Source organism: Panulirus ornatus, chromosome 48, assembly GCF_036320965.1.
Source record: "Panulirus ornatus isolate Po-2019 chromosome 48, ASM3632096v1, whole genome shotgun sequence".
NCBI lineage: Eukaryota > Metazoa > Arthropoda > Malacostraca > Decapoda > Palinuridae > Panulirus > Panulirus ornatus.
The window spans coordinates 9939191-9959735 of record NC_092271.1 but is presented as its reverse complement, the minus strand read 5'-3'; the positions used below and the strand labels follow the sequence as shown (position 1 = coordinate 9959735).

At 44.6% G+C, this 20545-nt stretch overlaps 1 protein-coding gene across 18 annotated transcripts in view; it reads left to right on the top strand.

Annotated features, from left to right (window-relative positions):
- capt (adenylyl cyclase-associated protein 1) overlaps nucleotides 1–20545 on the top strand; it is a 424491-nt gene that overhangs the window by 157577 nt on the left and 246369 nt on the right. The window contains exons 1-2 of one of the 18 annotated variants that reach the window (XM_071690530.1): nucleotides 5727–5839; nucleotides 10922–11560. The exons of 15 other annotated variants lie outside the window; for them this stretch is intronic. In XM_071690530.1, coding sequence (XP_071546631.1) covers nucleotides 11188–11560 — 373 coding nt within the window. In that variant the 5' untranslated portion in view covers nucleotides 5727–5839; nucleotides 10922–11187. Of the gene's footprint in view, nucleotides 1–5726; nucleotides 5840–10921; nucleotides 11561–20545 lie in introns of those variants that run through there. 2 more of the 18 variants (XM_071690531.1, XM_071690532.1) reach the window with 2 other exon arrangements.

Here is a 20545-nt window from a genome sequence, read left to right as displayed (position 1 = left end):
GGGTGGTGAGAGGTGCTGTGAGGAGTAATGGCAGAAGTATATGGGACAGGAGATAGTGCTGGAGCAACGTTGGGTATGAGGCAGGAATTCACGTGGTCGTGTGAGTCGGGTACATTGAAACTAAATTGCAGAGTTGCTGCCGAGACTAAAGTGATTGCCGGGAAAATTGTGGTTAAAATATTCAGCGAGTTCCTTCAGTTTGTGGCTTTCCTTACAAGACAGATTGACGTGAGGGGTCGTTTTAAGATTCTCCCACCCCATCCCCACCCCTTTTGGCGAACGTTTTTTCTAGATTACGTTAGATTAGGTTTGCTTTGTAGTCGAATCAGTCCTAATAACAGAAAAATGGAGGGCGGGGCAGTCTTCAGGGGGTCTAATAGTTTAATTGTAGCAGAATGATCGGAAAAGTTAGAGCGGAAGATGGAGAGATGTTGAGGGATGCCCGAGGTTCTCGTGTGACAAATGAAGATGTTTGCCAAAAACATGACTGATCACACATAAGTGACCGACCTCTGGGTAGTGTGTAAAGTCGATATTCAGTTACTTTTATTGACGGAAGTTGTCAGGTATGGGACTAGAGTCAAAGAATATGTTAAGTGTCGTGTTCGTAGTCATTGCCTCTTATGGTTACTAGAAGTCGATTGGTATTGTATTTTGATTCCGGAGAATTTGAGACAGTTTAATGGCGACATTCATGGTTTTAGTAGGCAGACGAAGAATACACCGTTCGTTCCTTGCCTGATCCTCCTGCTGAGGGAAGTCGTTATGGTATAGTAATATTTTACTTAGAGGGCATCAGTACATACTGTGGTGCTGATGTATTTCTGGTCCTTGGCTTTTAGCCGTGTTGCTACACACGTCTCAGTGTGTTGTATCTTTATATATATATATATATATATATATATATATATATATATATATATATATATATATATATATATATATATATGGCCTCAGTTGCCCATGCCGTTTCAGCCAGCATGAAAAAAAGTCTCTCTCCAGAGCTTCTGGATTATGCCTCTTAACTTGGTACAGTAAGAAATCGTGCCTCTCTCATTAGATGTGTCTCTCATTTCCAGTAAAAGACAAGGGTTCACATACGCACCGTATGGTGGAGTGGATGATATGGCTTTCTCCGTCTCTGTGTGCGTCAAGCCACAAATAATTCTATTCCTGATAGCTTTGACTTGTATGTGTTTAAGCATCTTCACCAAATGTCAGAGCTTGGCTGTTTTGGTTCCAGGAGAAAAACAAGATGTTGTAATTGTCTTTCCAGCTATCTGTCGATGTTAGTAGTGTAGAACAGTAAGGTAACACCTTCACTTCTCACCCCACACTGATACCAGCTCGTTTATGAGGCACGAAGGAAAGCCCCGTAGATGCCCGAATGTACACTTTCAGATTCCAGATAAACCGATTAACAGCTTTCCGTAGCTTCGCTGTATTATGATCAGACATTTCAGCGATTCTCAACGTGATTTGAGAAATAAGTTGAATCTTACATTGGTATATTTATCTGGACTTGTGGTCCAGACTGTTCGTTTCCTGTCATAGAGTTTCTTGTCTCGCTGGAGTATGGCAAGACAGATCTCAGATTACTCATATGATATGTCTTTAGGTCAGGTTCGAATATGGGGTAAGATAAAGCATGACTTTCCAAGTTTGATCCCTGTTTTACGATGAGGTTATCGTTTTACTTGTTCGATTGATCCTTGCTGGAAGTCCTAACAACCAGAAATTTCCTTACTAATCGTTAGCTGTAGAAAGTCTTGTAGCATTTTTATTCAGCTTCCACAGCTTGAGCTAGCAGTGTTACAGCATGAAGCTGGGAGACGGAGGGTGTAATTCCGCACGAGTAAGTGCGCTGGAAGCTTGGTCTAACGCAACACGAAGCAGCGTAGTTACTGATGGGCAACTTGAGCATGATGGTAATGTGTGTAGGCCAGTCTGGAGACTGTGAGCGAGGTTCTCGTCTACCAAACGCTTTGAAATCCTGCATTGGTTATTGAGAACATCGGCTCAATGGTTTAGACTGTTGGTCATATTACTGGCTGTGGTATCAGCCACGTTAAAGTGATCCTCCATTTTTACTCTTCATTTAAAGTTGTTGGTAGATTTATTTACCATTAGCCTCGTGCTGCTGTATTTTGAATTTCTAGAACATATTTTGCATTTTCTTTGTTTTGTTGAATCTCATGCTCGAGCAGTCTCACAGACACTGTACAATTGCTGCGTTTTGTAACATTACAACATTTGTTGACTGTGAGGATCTTCGTAATGCCGGCTGTTTGCACAGATTAGTGATCACGAAGCATGTGATGGTTGTTGATGTGATGTGCGGATCTGATTATGGCCTCAGCGTGAACTGGTATTTGCTGGAGTGGACCAGTCTGGAGCAGTTGGTTTTGTTTGTTGAAATTTTTGCAATTTCTGTTAATCTTTTGTCATGATAACATAGCACAAGAATGTGTGTACTTGTTGGGAATATAGCGTGCTCTTGCAGTCTTACCAATTTTGATGTGCATTTATATACTAGGTGTTGACTTTTATATGGCCGAAGGTAAATGGATGTTGTGCAGATTTTGTGTTGGTCGCTGTATGACGGGGCTGGTGTTGGATATCATGTCTGCTCGGGCGGCATGTTGCATATTTATAAGGGAAGGCAGGGGAAGCTGTGGACAGTTGATGGGGGAAGGAAGAAAAAGAGGAAATATATGTAAGGAGGGAGCGCCGTACAGTGGGTATTGAGAACGAGAGAGGTGTCTGAAGTTGTAGAAAATGTGGGAGGAAGAGATAAATGGGTGAAGGAGAGATTTGTGATGGAGTTGGGAAATACTTTCCCTTGTTACAGTTTGCCGTAACTCTTTCGGTTTCATTTGACCAATAACGATTCAGATGTGGTGTTGGCGAGATTTTAATGGTGCGTGGGAAGAGTTGCTCTTTTGTTGTTTGTTTTTTCATTGGATGTGAGACCCAGAAGCAGCCTCACTCCTGAAACAAAAGGTTAACGTTGCATGCCGGGAGTCAGGCCTAGGGGTTGCGAAAGGCTGGGAGAGGCTCATTCCATGGCCACCACCCTCGGTGGAGGAGCCTCAGCTTTTGTCCAACACAGAGCACCACACTTGTATGCCACAGGTGAAGGTGTTTGAGCGCTTCCCCCAGAATTTTGTGTGAGGGATTATTTCTCGGATCGGGTTATTAGACCGAGATGAAGCTAATGTCCTTATGGTAATACGTGAGATGTTTTATGCATGGCGGAGCCAGAAATGATGCCTTGGTGTCCCAGGAGACACTGGGGAAAATCCTTGACAAGATACTTCCAAACGATAGCGTTCCATATTAATTTACAAGGCTCCCTCGTAATGAGTTTCGTTGGTCGTAAATATCGGAGAACATTTACACAGTCTGTAAAACCGTTTCACACGTTAAATCGTTTTTGGAAGGCTAGTTAATCCCATACTACTAGGGGATATGTATGACTAGAAGGTATTACAGGTTTATGGCCGCCTCTCATGCCAGTATGAGCACGGGCAAAAATGGCCTGCGAAAGGGAAAGGGTTGAGCCGTTTTTGCAGGTGTACGCACATTTTAGTCTCAGCTTGTGTGCAATTTTCCTTTACTGGCCAGAGATGGTGTGGTGTGTATTTACTGACGAATATATGAATGTTTTGTTGTTTTCCATGGTGGGTTGTGCTGCAGGCCACCAGTGATGTTGGATTTCTGTGGATTACAGAGGGCACTTAGCCCCTTGACCACGACGGTAAGATCCTTGGGTTTGATGGCCCTGAATTTGATCTGATCCATAAGGGTCAAGTTAAAGGTTAGGCCGTCCTACCGTCGTGTTTAAAGGTCGTACAGGCGTGCTCCAGGGGTCTTATGGTGGTTTTCATGGTGTTAAGAGGAGTAGCAGGAAAAGACTGGGAGATCGTGTAGGTGTTTGGGTGTTAAGAGGATTTGCAGGTGGGACTGATAGTCCAGTCCGTATGGGCTGCCCGTGATGCGTGTATGGGGACAGAATTTGCGATAAATCTTTGTTTGCAGCAGGTGATGTCTGCGTATTGGTCATATCAGAACTGTGAATCAGAAGCAGAAAATGATGGTCGTCGTGTACCAGGATTGATGTGATTTGCGGGTAATTCATGTTACGCTTAGGTCATTTTATATACCACTTGTTGTCCTGTGGCAGATGAAAACGAGAGGATGGACGGATGATGGTAGCGACTTGTGTTGGTGTAGTGAAGGTGGTGGCAGCAGTAACTGCACTGATGGCAGTGGCGGAAGTTGAAGTGATAAGGATGAGGCGCAGCAGCAGTGGTAGTGATGGTGTTGATGTTAGTGATGAGTGAGCGGAGGCATCCTCATCACGAACACATCGTGATTGTTTACCCAACGTCACTCACATAAGGCCCACGCTTCCGGCTCACTCTTCACCCCTCCTTGACCCGGCTCACTCAGGTTATTTTGGGTGTACCTCAGGTCGTAGGCTCTGTGGCTTTCGTCACCGGCAGGCGTGTTCATGGTGGGTTCACGTTTCAGGCCCCTCAGCCGCCTAGCAACAGTCATGATGGATGCACACGAAATATGGAGGGCCACATGAAGGCGGAGCCAGGATCGTTGTATGTTAACGATACCTCGAAAGTCATTCTCATGATGATAGGACAGAAGATTTTGTGAGATGATCCAGATATTGTCTTCCCCTCAGCATTTTTATAAAGTATGAACGCCATAAAGCAAGCGAATCGAAATAGCTCCAAATAGTAGCATCCCTTATGACAGTGTACAGAATACATCACTTGAGAAAAATCGGTAGGGAACATTGCTACCCAACCCCCTGGCAGATATCATCTTATTTGCTTATACATTTATGGAGCAGATTACTTACAATCTTAGACTTCAGTCCACTGACATAACCAGTGCTCATGAACACACTCAGGAGCTCCGGACTGAAAAGAATATATCTCGCTTTATGTTTACTGACAGCTGTCTCAACTCTGCCACCGGGAGGGCAGGAAGTGCTACCATTGTAGCCCAGATTTATGGTAATGGATAGGAGAAGAATGTTAGTGAAAGTAATTGTGCATAAGCCTTAGACACTTACTGTTCGCCATACTCATCGCGCTTTAACTTGCAGAAACCACAACCACCAGTAGGTTAACTTTATACTTCTCTTGTGGCTGCTTGCAGCACCGTCACGTGATGGTGACTGTTACGAGGTGCACATGCATGATCGCTGTCAGGAGGTTCTCATTATACATCAGCTTGACCGTCATGATCGTTCTTATTGTGATGATCATCAGACGAGGGGGTCTGGGAGTGTCGTCAGGCGTGGGGTGGGAGGGTGCTGGTGTCTCTCGGAGCATCTTATACCCGGCCTCCTCAGACGACCGGCCGCCCGCCAGTACGTTCTTGAATGGATCTCCCCCTTCCCCCGCCCCCCTCCGACTATGCTTCCCCTTCAGGGTTTTGCCCTCCCCCTTCTCCCTCCCCTCAGCTCTGGGGTGTTTCCATAGCAACGCCTCGCGCCGCCGCCGCTTACAGCGCCAATGGCCACCAGGGTTTACTCCTGTATTTGTCAGGGTTAATATGGCTCCGCACATTGTTAGCTGTCGATTATTATTCCTAAACATGAGATAAGAATGTCAAGTTTAGTCTGTGGCTTGTTGGTGGTTGTAATACAGAGTGAGTGTTGGTGAGTGTGTAGGATGTGTGTGGGAGCAGCGGTGGTGGCGGGAGTGTGGGAGTAGCGGCCGGCCGGGCTGCGGCAGTGGCGCTCGTGTTGTGACGGGTGCGGAGGTGTCTGCTACTACTGCTGAGCCGCCCCTCGAGGCCCACCCTTCTGGTGGCTACCATGTCCTACTCTTCTCCTCCTGCCCATTGATGGCCTGAGTCTCCCGCCTCAGAGCCTCCACCACCCACACAACCTTTAGCCCCGAGGCACTGGTACCAGCTGACCACGGTGCAGGGACTCTGCCGGAGGGACAAGTTGGACTCTGCCACGCTGATACTGACAGTTTAAGAACGTTGGTGTACGTTGTGTAGTATCAGGTGTACCTCCCCAGGTGGCTGAGCACGTGGGACTTATAATAACCCGTTCTGTCGCAGTGAAGGACAGCTATTGGACAGGAGGGAACGAACCTCCTGTATCCTACATAACTTGTGACTGAAGTATGAGCATTGTTGCCCAACTTGTTAACTTTCACAAATGAATATATATATATATATATATATATATATATATATATATATATATATATATATATATATATATATATATATATTGAGGCCTTACTGTTGTTTGTGTTAATAGTGATCAGTAGAGTGACAGTGAAAAGAACGGTAGTCGGGAGCGCATATATCATTAGTTAAACGACAGTGCCATGTGTGATCGCTGACGAGAACGGCAAGTTTGACATTTGTGTAATGAGAATACGGCAGAAGGAGACCAATTTCATGTGTGTGGCGTGCCGTGCCACACTCACTTGCGAGAACTTCCAAGACGCGTTGTCGAGGGTTCAGTGTTAAGACGGAATTTGTTAACAAAGTTTATATCCTCCTTGAGGCATGAGTGTACGACCTGTGGGCACGACGTTTTGACCCGTGAGTGTGATGTCCTGACCTTAGACCTAACCTCTAATGGTTAGGTCAGAGTTCACGCCATTATATTCATGGGTTTTAGTGTCGTACCGTCATGCTTCAGAAATTACTTTCTTTGCATGTTCATAATGTGTTTGCAACAATTATATTCGATTGAATTTATCTGAAAGAGTTTACAACACTGGTGGGGTGGGAACATTTACCTTATATTTCCGTGTATTGTCCCCTCACACAACACATCTCATCCTTTACCGGCACAACTCTCATATAACTCTTAGTTATCCCCATTATCTTCCTACTTCTCGTACCATAATCCCCATCATACACCCACCCCGTACTTACACGAGCCATTCTACCTCCACTGCATATCTTCACTGGCCTTAGACACTTACCCCCATACCAGCATCTAACCATTTTACATCCCACTTTATCTTCACAGGAAATATTTCAGCCAACCTATAATTTCACTGGCCATTCCGCTCTTACCCTGTATCTCCACAGACCATTCTACACCTAACTTATATTATCACTGGCCACACCACTCGCACGCCACCCATCGTCACCACTCTCAAACCACCCATTCAACACTCACGCCACTTATTGCCCATTCTCCACACCTTGTACTTTCACTGGCCATTCTGCACCCACCCCATACCTACATTACCCATTCTACACCCACTTACATTGTCCATTCTGCATCCACTTAAGTCCGTCATAAGCCAACCTACCCTCAAGTTAATCCATATCATATCCTATGGTTGGTGTTGAGCTGGTTTGGGATTCAGCGGTCTGCAATAACATGTGGAGGGGTAGGTGGGGGAGACGACCTAGCCACATGCTGTGTGACACAATTCGCATCAGATCATTGCCACACCCCCACTTTCCCCGACTCACCATGAGGCCGCTGGCCGTGCACCACCACTCCCATGTGAAAATTTCAGTGCTCAGCTTTCTCCATATACACTAGACAAATTTTCTCGCACTTTCTAGCAGCGGCAGTACTGTGGAGTGTGTGGGATATATATTTTTGGTATATATTCTCTCTCTCTCTCTCTCTCTCTCTCTCTCTCTCTCTCTCTCTCTCTCTCTCTCTCTCTCTCTCTCTCTCATCCTCGGGCAAACTGTTGAGAAAAATGGCTGCGGAACATAGTGAGGAGGGTATATTGTTATGCCATCTGGATGCTTCCTCGAGTTTTCTTACTTTTCTTACAGCTCTTGGCAAAGTTTGGCCGTCCGTATTTTAATGTAAGACATCGCCAGTCCTCATAGCAACGTAGGCCTTCTGCCTATTTCAGTAATCAAATAACCGTAATTTTTTTAATTTTCCAAAAGAAGGAACAGAGAAGGGAGCAAGGTGAGGATATTCCCTCTAAGGCCCAGTCCTCTGTTCTTAACGCTACCTCGCTAATGCGGGAAATGGCGAATAGTATGAAAGAAAGAAAAGATATATATATATATATATATATATATATATATATATATATATATATATATATATATATATATATATGAAATACCCCAGGAATTCTTATGAAAAATGCTTTAAGGCAACTTGCAGTCGCAGGGAAATGTTGGACACCTTTTGAAGTGAAAAGTTCTAAGAGGAGACCGTATTCCTAACTGGAACAGCCTCGCCATGGTGACCTTTCACTCGCTTTGTAACCCCGTGTAGGCGGACTCCGGTACAACACACACACACACACACACACACACACACACATATATATATATATATATATATATATATATATATATATATTGTTGGAACCACTATTCCTTCAAACATAGCCATTTTTGCTTTCGGAGATAATGTTCTCGACTTCCACACATTCTTCAAGGCTCCCAGGATTTTCGCCCCCTCCCCCACCCTATGATTCACTTCCGCTTCCATGGTTCCATCCGCTGCCAGGTCCACTCCCAGATATCTAAACACTTTACTTCCTCCAGTTTTTCTCCATTCAAACTTACCTCCCAATTGACTTGACCCTCAACCCTACTGTACCTAATAACCTTGCTCTTATTCACATTTACTCTTAACTTTCTTCTTTCACACACTTTACCAAACTCAGTCACCAGCTTCTGCAGTTTCTCACATGAATCAGCCACCAGCGCTGTATCATCAGCGAACAGCAACCGACTCACTTCCCAAGCTCTCTCATCCCCAACAGACTGCATACTTGTTCCAACAATGTTGTATGGTTGCGAGGCGTGGGCTATGGATAGAGTAGTGCGCAGGAGGGATGGATGTGCTGGAAATGAGATGTTTGAGGACAGTATGTGGTGTGAGGTGGTTTGATCGAGTAAGTAATGTAAGGGTAAGAGAGATGTGTGGAAATAAAAAGAGCGTGGTTGAGAGAGCAGAAGAGGGTGTTTTGAAATGGTTTGGGCACATGGAGAGAATGAGTGAGGAAAGATTGACCAAGAGGATATATGTGTCGGAGGTGGTGGGAACGAGGAGAAGTGGGAGACCAAATTGGAGGTGGAAAGATGGAGTGAAAAAGATTTTGTGTGATCGGGGCCTGAACATGCAGGAGGGTGAAAGGCGGGCAGGGAATAAGAGTGAATTGGATCGATGTGGTATACCGGGGTCGACGTGCTGTCAATGGATTGAATCAGGGCATGTGAAGCGTCTGGGGTAAACCATGGAAAGTTGTGTGTGGCCTGGATGTGGAAAGGGAGCTGTGGTTTCGGGCATTATTGCATGCTAGCTAGAGACTGTGTAAACGAATAGGGTCTTTGTTGTCTTTTCCTAGCGCTATCTCGCACACATGAGGGGGAGGGGGATTTTATTCCATGTGTGGCGAGGTGGCGATGGGAATGAATAAAGGCAGACAGTGAGAATTGTGTGCATGTGTATATATGTATTTGTCTGTGTGTGTATATATATGTGTACATTGAGATGTATGGGTATGTATATTTGCGTGTGTGGACGTGTATGTATATGCATGTGTATGGGTGTGGGTTGGGCCATTTCTTTCGTCTGTTTCCTTGCGCTACCTCGCAAACGCGGGAGACAGGGACAAAACAAAAATAATAAGTAAAAAATAAAATTTATGTATATATATATATATATATATATATATATATATATATATATATATATATATATATATATATATATATTGTGTGTGTGTGTGTGTGTGTGTGTGTGTGTATGCATGTAAATATGTGGCTGATTCCTCCGCCGTCGCTACTTGGAGGAGAGTTATTGATTTGTTGTTTTGTTGTTGGTGTAGGCGGGGATATGTGTGTGCTGTGGGTGAATTTCTACCTTGGATGTCTGGTGTTGGTTATCACATGTTTTGTGTGTGGTGTAACTGACTAATCAGGAACCATTGAAGATGACGTCACGAACTATAAATATGTTGGCCTGACCTTTGACTTAACCCTTTAAAGTCAGGGCAAAATCATAACCAAGGGTCGAGTCATCGTTATCTAAGGTCGTTACCGTCTCGCTGAGGAGTTTACCGTCGGGCTTGAAGGGTCGAATTATCTGGCTCAAAGGTCGTTACCGTCGTGCACTATGGTCGTACCGTCGTGTTTGAGGGTTTGAACGTCATGTTCAAGGGTTATACCGTCCTGTTCAGACGTCGCACCGTCTTGTTCATGGGTCGAATTATGTTGACTGAGGTTTGCCAAGGGTCGCACTGTCGTGCTCAAGAATCGTGCCATCGTGTTCAAGGAGTGTAACGTCTTGCACAAAGATGGCACCATCTTTCTGTAGGGGTTAACTGACGGCGTAAATATTCGAGTTGGCGGCCACCTTTTTCAGTTGGTCTTTCGTGAGTTGTCTTGCAAATGTAACCAGTTCCTTTGTAATTCTCTCCCTAATCTTCATGTAACTTTGTTTCTGTTGATTTAACTTTTTAGATTTTTTTCATCTTTGTGAACGAATGTTTTTATAGGGGGGGGGGGGGCGTAGATTGGATTTTCAAGATAATGTTTGGCTGATGTGATCAGACTAGATATATCGAGTGGTACTCTCAGTGTCCAGCATGACGGGGCGTTGTATATGTGATAATTTAGAAGCTCCCAGGCTAGCCTGGCTGCCTGGTAGATCTTCGCTCTCCAGTCCAACCTGACAGATGAAGGTTGTTACCTCCTCGACCCAGGCTGGCCAGCTGCTGGCTGCTCCCCGGTGGGGCTGGGCAAACCCTCTGTAATACTTGGTGATGACCTAATCAGATGTTGCATGTGGATCTAAGGCAAGATTACTCTTGTACGTATAGCCTTACCTCTAGTCGTCTTGATACTAAGGTTCATCTTAGTCTCTAACACTCGTCCTGAAGGAGTAAATGTGTATTTTTTCCCCCTCCATACATACAAGTTGGTAGAGATTGAAATATCTGATAATGACTTATGTGATCAGTTGCCATTTGGTGAGTTTAGTGAGGAAATAATTAGTTGACGGGATATATACAAAGAGCAGGACTTGAGGGTTGAAGGTGTTGCATATTGTATGGAAGTATCCACAAAAATGACAAAGTTGCGAAGACATTGAGTATGGAGAAATCTGGAGTGAAGGTCGGAGGCTCAGGAATGTAAGCCAGAGTTCGAGGTAGACAATGGTGCGTGAACCTTAACACCGCTGAAATGGGAACAGCGTGTAGCTGTGCGAAGGACAGCTCGAGTGACTCTCCTGCCACGGACAAGGCTAACGGACATGTCCACGAGAATGGTGCCGAGAACGGCCCTGTGAACGGTCCGGTGAATGGCCACATTAGGGAGAGTATAAGCGAGGTGAAGGAAGAAACAGCTGGCGTGAGTGCGACAGACGGAACTGGAGGGAGTGAGAAAGGGACGAGAGAGGCGGATGGGTTGCAAGGTGGAGACAAGGTGAAGAATAACAGGGAGGCTCATGCCGCCGCTCACGCCCACCAAGGAGCTTTAGCCACACCTCCTACCCGCTCCCCACCCTCAGCCTCGCCTCCAGCTGGCCTTCAGAACGGTCATGTCTCAGAAGAAGGTAGGTCTTTGCCTCTCATATCCTCGGGTACTGTTTTCCTGGTAGTGGTCGTAGTATGACATTGAAACTAGTTATATTTTCTGCTCGTAGGAATGAAAGATTACATAAAAACAATTCACAATACGCGAATCTAAAAATATCCAGGTGTATTCGAATCTAAAAATACCTAGATATAAAAACAACGTCCCAGGATTTTTAGCCGAGGATGGTTTGGGTTTGAGAAGGCTCATATTGACTTGCCTTCATGGCGGAGGAAAGACTCGAGGAGAAAACTCTCTCTCTCGATGACCAGGGTGTACGTCGATGATTGATTGCTCGGCCCACTGTGATGGGTGGCTTTTCACTTTCGTTTGCCGAGTTCTTCCTCTCTCTAGGTTGGTGGATGATTACTTAGTGCAACTGGGTCTGTGGTCGCCCATTAAGGGTGAGTAGGTTGGGACGCCCAATATAGGTTGGTGGATGGCCACCCAGCCCAGGTTGGTGAAACAGTTGTCTCGGAAAAAAGAATGTTGCTCATTTGGATACACACATTTGCTGATGGTCCGTCCTGGGCGGGTGGGGGAGGGACGGGTGGTATTCATAGTCGTCGGGCACAAAATTTCCTCCGGGCCAGTCGACTTTTACCACCATGTTTATCTTTTTCTAAAAGCTGGGTAAAAGCATCACTGTGTTTATCTTCGTGGATGACTTGCGTAGTTTGTTTAGGTGTAGCTGTGTGTGGATAGTGCTGCTGTTATGTTCGTGTGGTTATCGTAGTTTCAGAATCCGACTCTTGTACTAAGGGTCGAACTTTACTCAACTTGTACAGAAAAAAATACGTTTTCGACGGCGACTGTTGTCTGAAGGATTCATGCGGTAAGACTAGTGTGGCATCATAAAAGGGGATGATCCCAGCAAGACCAGCTGTGTGCCGCACTTGTGGCAGGGGCAGGCTGGTCGTAAAGGTAGATGTTACCACCTTCCTTTGAGTTAGGAGGGTTATGGTAGCGGGAAGACGTCTTGCTTGGCTAACGGGAGTTGGGTGGGTAGAGGAACCTCTTTTCCATATTCTTCACGGTAAGGGGATGGTGCACTGACTAAATGTTTTACGTGGATGTTGCCATAATTTGGAGTAAAACTGAGAGAGAATAAACCACTGGTCACTTGAAGGTTAGGGAAATCTCTTCAATTGGAGCTGTATACGGGTCATGGTGAAATAGTACAGATCACTCGGCACAAGTCTCTGGTTATACCCAACATACTTGACACAACTCTGCTCTACAGGGATTCTCCGTGCATAGAACTATATATTGATTTCTGGATATTGTACTGATGAGGAACTCTGATGCACTGAAATATCTGCTGCTGGTGTGGATAGGATGGAAGTAGTCATGTTCCGGGGGTGAGCATTAGTGAGTATTTAGTGCACCTCTGGTTCAGAGTAGGTCCGAAGTAGCTGAGCATGAGCCCTTATATGAGACAAGGTTCCCACGCTCAGCGGAGACTCGGCGGCTCTGATTGATCAGGTTTTAGATGAAGATTAAAGTTACTTTATCCAGTCCACTGGAAATGTATGTTATCTAAGTGTGTAGCAACGAAATAGAACTTGCAGGACATACAAGAGTTACTGGGTAGTAGTCTTTCTGCCTTACCACCAGGTATAAGTACATGATGGTAATAATATTAGAAATAATAATAGAAATAATGAATACCAATAATAATAACTGATGATTTTTAGACATTTAAGATGAACACAAAACAGTGTGCATACAGATATGTAATACAACAACCTATCCTGTTCAGTTGGTGGGCTCTTATGAAAAGTTTGGTATCACTCTTCACCGTACAGTTTGGTATCACTCTTCATCGTACAGTATGGTATCGCTCTTCACCGTACAGTTTGGTATCGCTCTTCACCGTACAGTTTGGTATCGCTCTTTACCGTACAATTTGGTATCGCTCTTCACCGTACAGTTTGGTATCGCTCTTTACCGTACAGTTTGGTATCACTCTTCACCGTACAGTTTGGTATCGCTCTTCACCGTACAGTTTGGTATCGCTCTTTACCGTACAATTTGGTATCGCTCTTCACCGTACAGTTTGGTATCGCTCTTTACCGTACAGTTTGGTATCACTCTTCACCGTACAGTTTGGTATCGCTCTTCACCGTACAGTTTGGTATCGCTCTTTACCGTACAGTTTGGTATCACTCTTCACCGTACAGTTTGGTATCGCTCTTCACCGTACAGTTTGGTATCGCTCTTCACCGTACAGTTTGGTATCGCTCTTCACCGTACAGTTTGGTATCGCTCTTTACCGTACAGTTTAGTGATGGTAATGTACTGTTCTTTTCGAGGCTCTTATCTATCAGCGATGTCGAATCTTTGTCAAGGCAGGTTAGTCACTGAGGGTGATGGAGGAGTGTGTGTGTCTAAGGCCAGTGTACGGTGGCGTGCAGACAGCTCACATTGCAGGTCATTTGGCGCCTCACTCACATGTGGCTTTAATTCAGAGTAACACAAGTCTTTTCTTGGGACGAGTGACTCACGGAATGTGTTTGTGTGTGTGCGTGTGTGATTACAGGGAGACAGTTTGACACTCGTGTTGCCCCGTCTACCAGCCTTGTGTATGCACATCTTTAATCCTGCCTATGTATACACACACACCGCAGCCTAAGCCAAGTACCCATTTATCGATCTGCTAAACGGAGGATGAAACCTGGATTGAGTATAGGCCGCGCTCAGGATTCAGACCCATGCAGGCCAGACCCTGGACGAACCCGTGATGACTCATGCTGAGGAACTTTAACTGTGTGTGTGTGTGTGTGTGTGTGTGCACGCTCTCGCCCCTTGCAGTGCATGTGAGAAAGTGTGTCCATGAATACCTGAGTGTGTTTCTGGGTTTCATAAGATAGATTCAAGTGTTGCACTTTGTTTTCACTGTGGCCGAAGGATGATAATTCACTCACTGAATTTTGTGGTCACGAGCCAACTTAACTGTTGAGGTACTTGCTGACCTTTAGGCACGCACAGTCCGTGATGGGTAGCCCTTCAGCCTGTGAACCGGTTGATGAGCCTCAGGGGCACACAGTGTTTGGTCAGTTTGTGGGCCACTGTACCACCTGCTGACCTACTGCTGCACATTGTTTAGTCAGCAGATGGATAACTGAAACACCTGCTGACCCTCGGGTATCCACAGTGTTTAGTCAGCAAGTGATTCAACGAGCCAATTGCTTACCCCTCAGGGACGCCCGATTGGTGGTCAGCACATAAATCTCGCGACTGGAGCCGGGTGAGGAGGTTGGATGAGGTTGCACTGGTGGCGAGCTGCTAGCAGTGGTGCCAGAGGGCGGGCGGCTTGGGCAGCTCCGGTAAAGCACGCGTGTCGTGTCATTCATTGATTGAGGCCTGGTTCAGCTGGCACGCCGCTTGCTCCTGCTCCGCCAGACTCTAGCTAGGCTTCGCTTTCTTCTTAGGCCGTCTGAATGCCACCACAACATTGGCTCTGTATACTTTGTTCATTCTGCATGATCATAGGAAGAGATTATTGATTTTGCACGAAATAGGCTTAAATCATGGCCGTATGTTGTTCAGGACAAACATAGAGCTGTTACGCGAATATGTATGGAGATTTATGGGAATCGACGTTAAATGGATTACGTTATGTTGCTGATGTACTGTTAGGTGTACTTTTACTTGAGAAAACAAACAACAGCACCTCCTATAAATTATGTGTACTAAATTTTTGTAGAATACTTAAACTTTTAATTGTGTTGATAGAAACGATTTTGACTGCCATGTTTCTTTTTCTTCGTGGTTATCATCAATTACTAGATTACGCGCACCACTGTGATATATATATATATATATATATATATATATATATATATATATATATATATATTTTTTTTTTTTTTTTTTTTTTTTTTTTTTTTTACTTTGTCGCTGTCTCCCGCGTTTGCGAGGTAGCGCAAGGAAACAGACGAAAGAAATGGCCCCACCCCCCCCCCCCCCCCCCCCCCCATACACATGTACATACACACGTCCACACACGCAAATATACATACCTACACAGCTTTCCATGGTTTACCCCATACGCTTCACATGCCTTGATTCAATCCACTGACAGCACGTCAACCCCTGTATACCACATCGCTCCAATTCACTCTATTCCTTGCCCTCCTTTCACCCTCCTGCATGTTCAGGCCCCGATCACACAAAATCTTTTTCACTCCATCTTTCCACCTCCAATTTGGTCTCCCTCTTCTCCTCGTTCCCTCCACCTCCGACACATGTATCCTCTTGGTCACTCTTTCCTCACTCATTCTCTCCATGTGCCCAAACCATTTCAAAACACCCTCTTCTGCTCTCTCAACCACGCTCTTTTTATTTCCACACATCTCTCTTACCCATACGTTACTTACTCGATCAAACCACCTCACACCACACATTGTCCTCAAACATCTCATTTCCAGCACATCCATCCTCCTGCGCACAACTCTATCCATAGCCCACGCCTCGCAACCATACAACATTGTTGGAACCACTATTCCTTCAAACATACCCATTTTTGCTTTCCGAGATAATGTTCTCGACTTCCACACATTTTTCAAGGCTCCCAAAATTTTCGCCCCCTCCCCCACCCTATGATCCACTTCCGCTTCCATGGTTCCATCCGCTGACAGATCCACTCCCAGATATCTAAAACACTTCACTTCCTCCAGTTTTTCTCCATTCAAACTCACCTCCCAATTGACTTGACCCTCAACCCTACTGTACCTAATAACCTTGCTCTTATTCACATTTACTCTTAACTTTCTTCTTCCACACACTTTACCAAACTCAGTCACCAGCTTCTGCAGTTTCTCACATGAATCAGCCACCAGCGCTGTATCATCAGCGAACAACAACTGACTCACTTCCCAAGCTCTCTCATCCCCAACAGACTTCATACTTGCCCCTCTTTCCAGGACTCTTGCATTTACCTCCCTAACAACCCCATCCATAAACAAATTAAACAACCATGGAGACATCACACACCCCTGCCGCAAACCTACATTCACTGAGAACTAATCACTTTCCTCTCTTCCTACACGTACACATGCCTTACATCCTCGATAAAAACTTTTCACTGCTTCTAACAACTTGCCTCCCACACCATATATTCTTAATACCTTCCACAGAGCATCTCTATCAACTCTATCATATGCCTTCTCCAGATCCATAAATGCTACATACAAATCCATTTGCTTTTCTAAGTATTTCTCACATACATTCTTCAAAGCAAACACCTGATCCACACATCCTCTACCACTTCTGAAACCGCACTGCTCTTCCCCAATCTGATGCTCTGTACATGCCTTCACCCCTCTCAATCAATACCCTCCCATATAATTTACCAGGAATACTCAACAAACTTATACCTCTGTAATTTGAGCACTCACTCTTATCCCCTTTGCCTTTGTACAATGGCACTATGCACGCATTCCGCCAATCCTCAGGCACCTCACCATGAGTCATACATACATTAAATAACCTTACCAACCAGTCAACAATACAGTCACCCCCTTTTTTAATATATATATATATATATATATATATATATATATATATATATATATATATATATATATATATATATGAATACTTCCCACGTACCCCCTGCGTGTCGTAGACGGCGACTGAAAGGGAACGGAGCGAGGGGCTGGAAATCCTCCTCTCTGGTTTTTTTTTTTTTTTTTTTTTTTTTTTTTTTTTCAAAAGAAGGAACAGGGAAGGGGGCCAGGTGAGGATATTCCCTCAAAGGTCCAGTCCTCTGTTCTTAACGCTACCTCGCTAACGCGGGAAATGGCGAATAGTATGAAAGAAATATATATATATATATATATATATATATATATATATATATATATATATATATATATATATATATATATATATATATATTAAAGAAGGCACCGATCATAGGCTTATGATATCCCACCTCCGTTTGGAATTATGGTGATAGACATTTTACAGATAGCACTTGACAACACGTATCTCACACCACATTATTCTAAATTCAAATTTTCATGGGGTGAACTCTTCGCGCTGTCAAAAATGACAAAAATCTTCGACGTAAGAGAAGAAAGTTATAGAGATGGGGTCCCAGTAGTGTAGAACTGTCTCCTTATGCTGTAGAAATAGGTAATTATGCAGTTTCCAGTCTCATTAACAGTATTGATTTAGAGATTGAAAACGTGTTTCACAGTTCTTATTGAAATGTGTTTTGCAAAGCCTCTAAACCTTGTCTACCACGAGGGAATAATTTCATGAATTTTGAAATCCAGTTTGATCGTGTCATGTAATTTAACAGTAATCCTCTTTACTGCAAGCCATTCAGTGTTATCAGCTTGCAATTTTATCTTTTGGGCTTAAGTATGATATGTTAAGTTAGGGACCGTTGATGGCGCGTCACCAACATGGCTGAGCAAAGTTAGGGACCGTTGATGGTGCGTCACCAACATGGCTGAGCAAAGTTAGGGACCGTTGATGGCGCGTCACGTGACCAACATGGCTGAGCCACTCTTGTCACAGCTCGCATCTCGGTCCATACAAGTTTGGTGAGGATAACTAAAAACAGCTTAGTGTGCCCAGATACTGGCTACCTTACTTTGCGTACACCTTAAGATGGTTTGAGACGTCTTTTTCTCCAGTAGCATGATTGGAAACCAAGTTGTAGTCTTGTTCCTTCGTTCAATAGGCTGTTGAAGTCACCGGTCAAATAGGTGTACGTAGCTCCCACATTCAGTCATACTTGGGCAGTGAACTAATTTGATTCTGGAGTTTCCAGCAGCCTTGCTAACTGAATCATTCTGTAATGAGATGGTAAGTTCAGACAAGGTATGGAACCAAGGCGTAGCAGGAGAATTAAGGCTCCAGGGAAGATATGAGAAAGCGTTCGAAATACTCTTTTTTCCCCCTGTTAGTTCTGATAAATATTATAACAAGACAGTCAGACGACTTGTAAGACACTTGATTACTCGGATGTATCGCCATTTACTTTTGGTGTCATATTGTACTGAACAAGATGTACACACTGTATTACAAGGCCTAAATAGAAGTACACAGGAAGTTATGGTTGTATCCAGATCTGGAATTAGTTGAAGTAATGCTAAACTTTGCATAGATTATAAACAAGTGCTTTATCAGGAAGTCTTTTTATATAGTTCTCAGAAAATATGATCAAGATGTATAGATGAGAACATTGTGATGCATCCGGGTTAGAGGTTTGGTGCGTTGATTTCTGTTTGGGAATAGCTTTTAAGAGTGTAAGTGATACACTCCAGCAGTGTTATACAACTACGGTTCGCCGGAACCCAAGTGTTCATTATCTATAAATGTAGGTCTTTTAAGCTTGGGTAATGGTTGCCCCAAATCTACCTATGAAGCATTGAAAATATGCTGAAGAAAAAAGGGGAAAAGAATGGATGGAAAAGAACGGGATTCCAGAAATGTTACATGTTGCTTGCAGGGCTCCTCGACCAGGAAAATGTTAAAACCCAGCATTACAGTGTGCCACAAGTTTACACATGAAATAATGAAAGAAAGCTTGAGTGAGGTGTCACCTCCCGCCTGGCACATTCGAATAAGGTCTTTCTGCTTTCCAGAACCACTATAAGGTTCAGGTTTATCTGTCGTAATATGCATAATCAACCGAGATCCAGGTCATTTAGTAAGAATAGGCTTTTTCAGTGAGAATGATTTTGCAAAACATGGCCATTATTATATCCTAATTGCATGTAACTGTACATGTAAACTTTCCCATGACATCAAGAATAAGGAATTACGTCTGGGATAGCAATGTTTCGGTAGACTGTAGCAAGAAGTGTGAGATCAGCTACCGAAAACTGGTCCTGCTCAACGCCATGATAATTTTCTTTCGTTCAGGGAAATACTATTAAGAATACACTATTACTGAACTGATGAATGAAAGTTAGTGGGAGAGGAAGGGAAACGGGAGGGAGGGAGGGAGGGATGGAAACAATGGGTGTAGCGAGCCGAACGCCCCGCAGCCATCACGTACGCCTGGAATGGAAGTGTCACTCGACCTCACCAACGCTGTGGTGTAATATCAACATTCTCCGCCTGCTGGGCAGACATTCTCTCCACAGTGTGGGCTTTTGTGAGGCGGATGTGGTACTTCACCTGCCTGATGTGTGTGTGGAGCTATCACACCAGTTCGGTTGCGTGTAAATTGGGTCCTTTTCGCCTATATATTTGCAGGTTGAGGCAAGTCTTTAAGTGAGGCGGGATACGTAATTTTATTGATGTTCTGGAAGATTTATATTTTAGATGGGATGAGATTCTGTTAGTCTGGGGAAGGAGGGGGTAGAGGTGCTTTATAGGTGAAGGTTTGTGTTGACATGAGGCTCCGGACATGACCCATCAAGGCTGTTACAGGCACCCAGGTGCTGCGCCGACCAGGACCCTGCCACGCCCATCCTGCTTAACAACCATGGCTTATACTCGTGTAGCTGGTTTTTGTTCCGTAGAGAACGACTGCCCGAGTGTACAGTGTCCCGGATGAATTTCTGATTCAGGGCGAATGTAAAGTATGTGGAGGGGGGGGGCAGACTGAAGAAGATGCAAGGGGGTTGAGAGTTATTGCGAGAGAATAGGAAAATAGTGTGGAAGAGAACGTGGAGTTATTGCAGAGGCATGTGTTGAAGGAGAGAGGCCGTCCCGATGGCTTATTGTCAGCCAGTCAGTGGGTGGGTCAGGGAGCACTAGTCCGCAGCTGTTCCAGTAAAAACTGGCTTGCATTTACCAGTCATGCCCTTCTCCAGTGCTTTCTTAACCCCTAGGGCACGACGGTGCCACCCATAAGCTCGACGGGTACGACCCTTGAGAACGACGGTATGACCCTCGAGCATAACGGCACGGCCCTTGAGCACGACGGTACGGCCCTTGAGTATGATGATAAGGCCTTTGACCCGACCCGCAAAAACAAGGTTAAAGGCTAGGC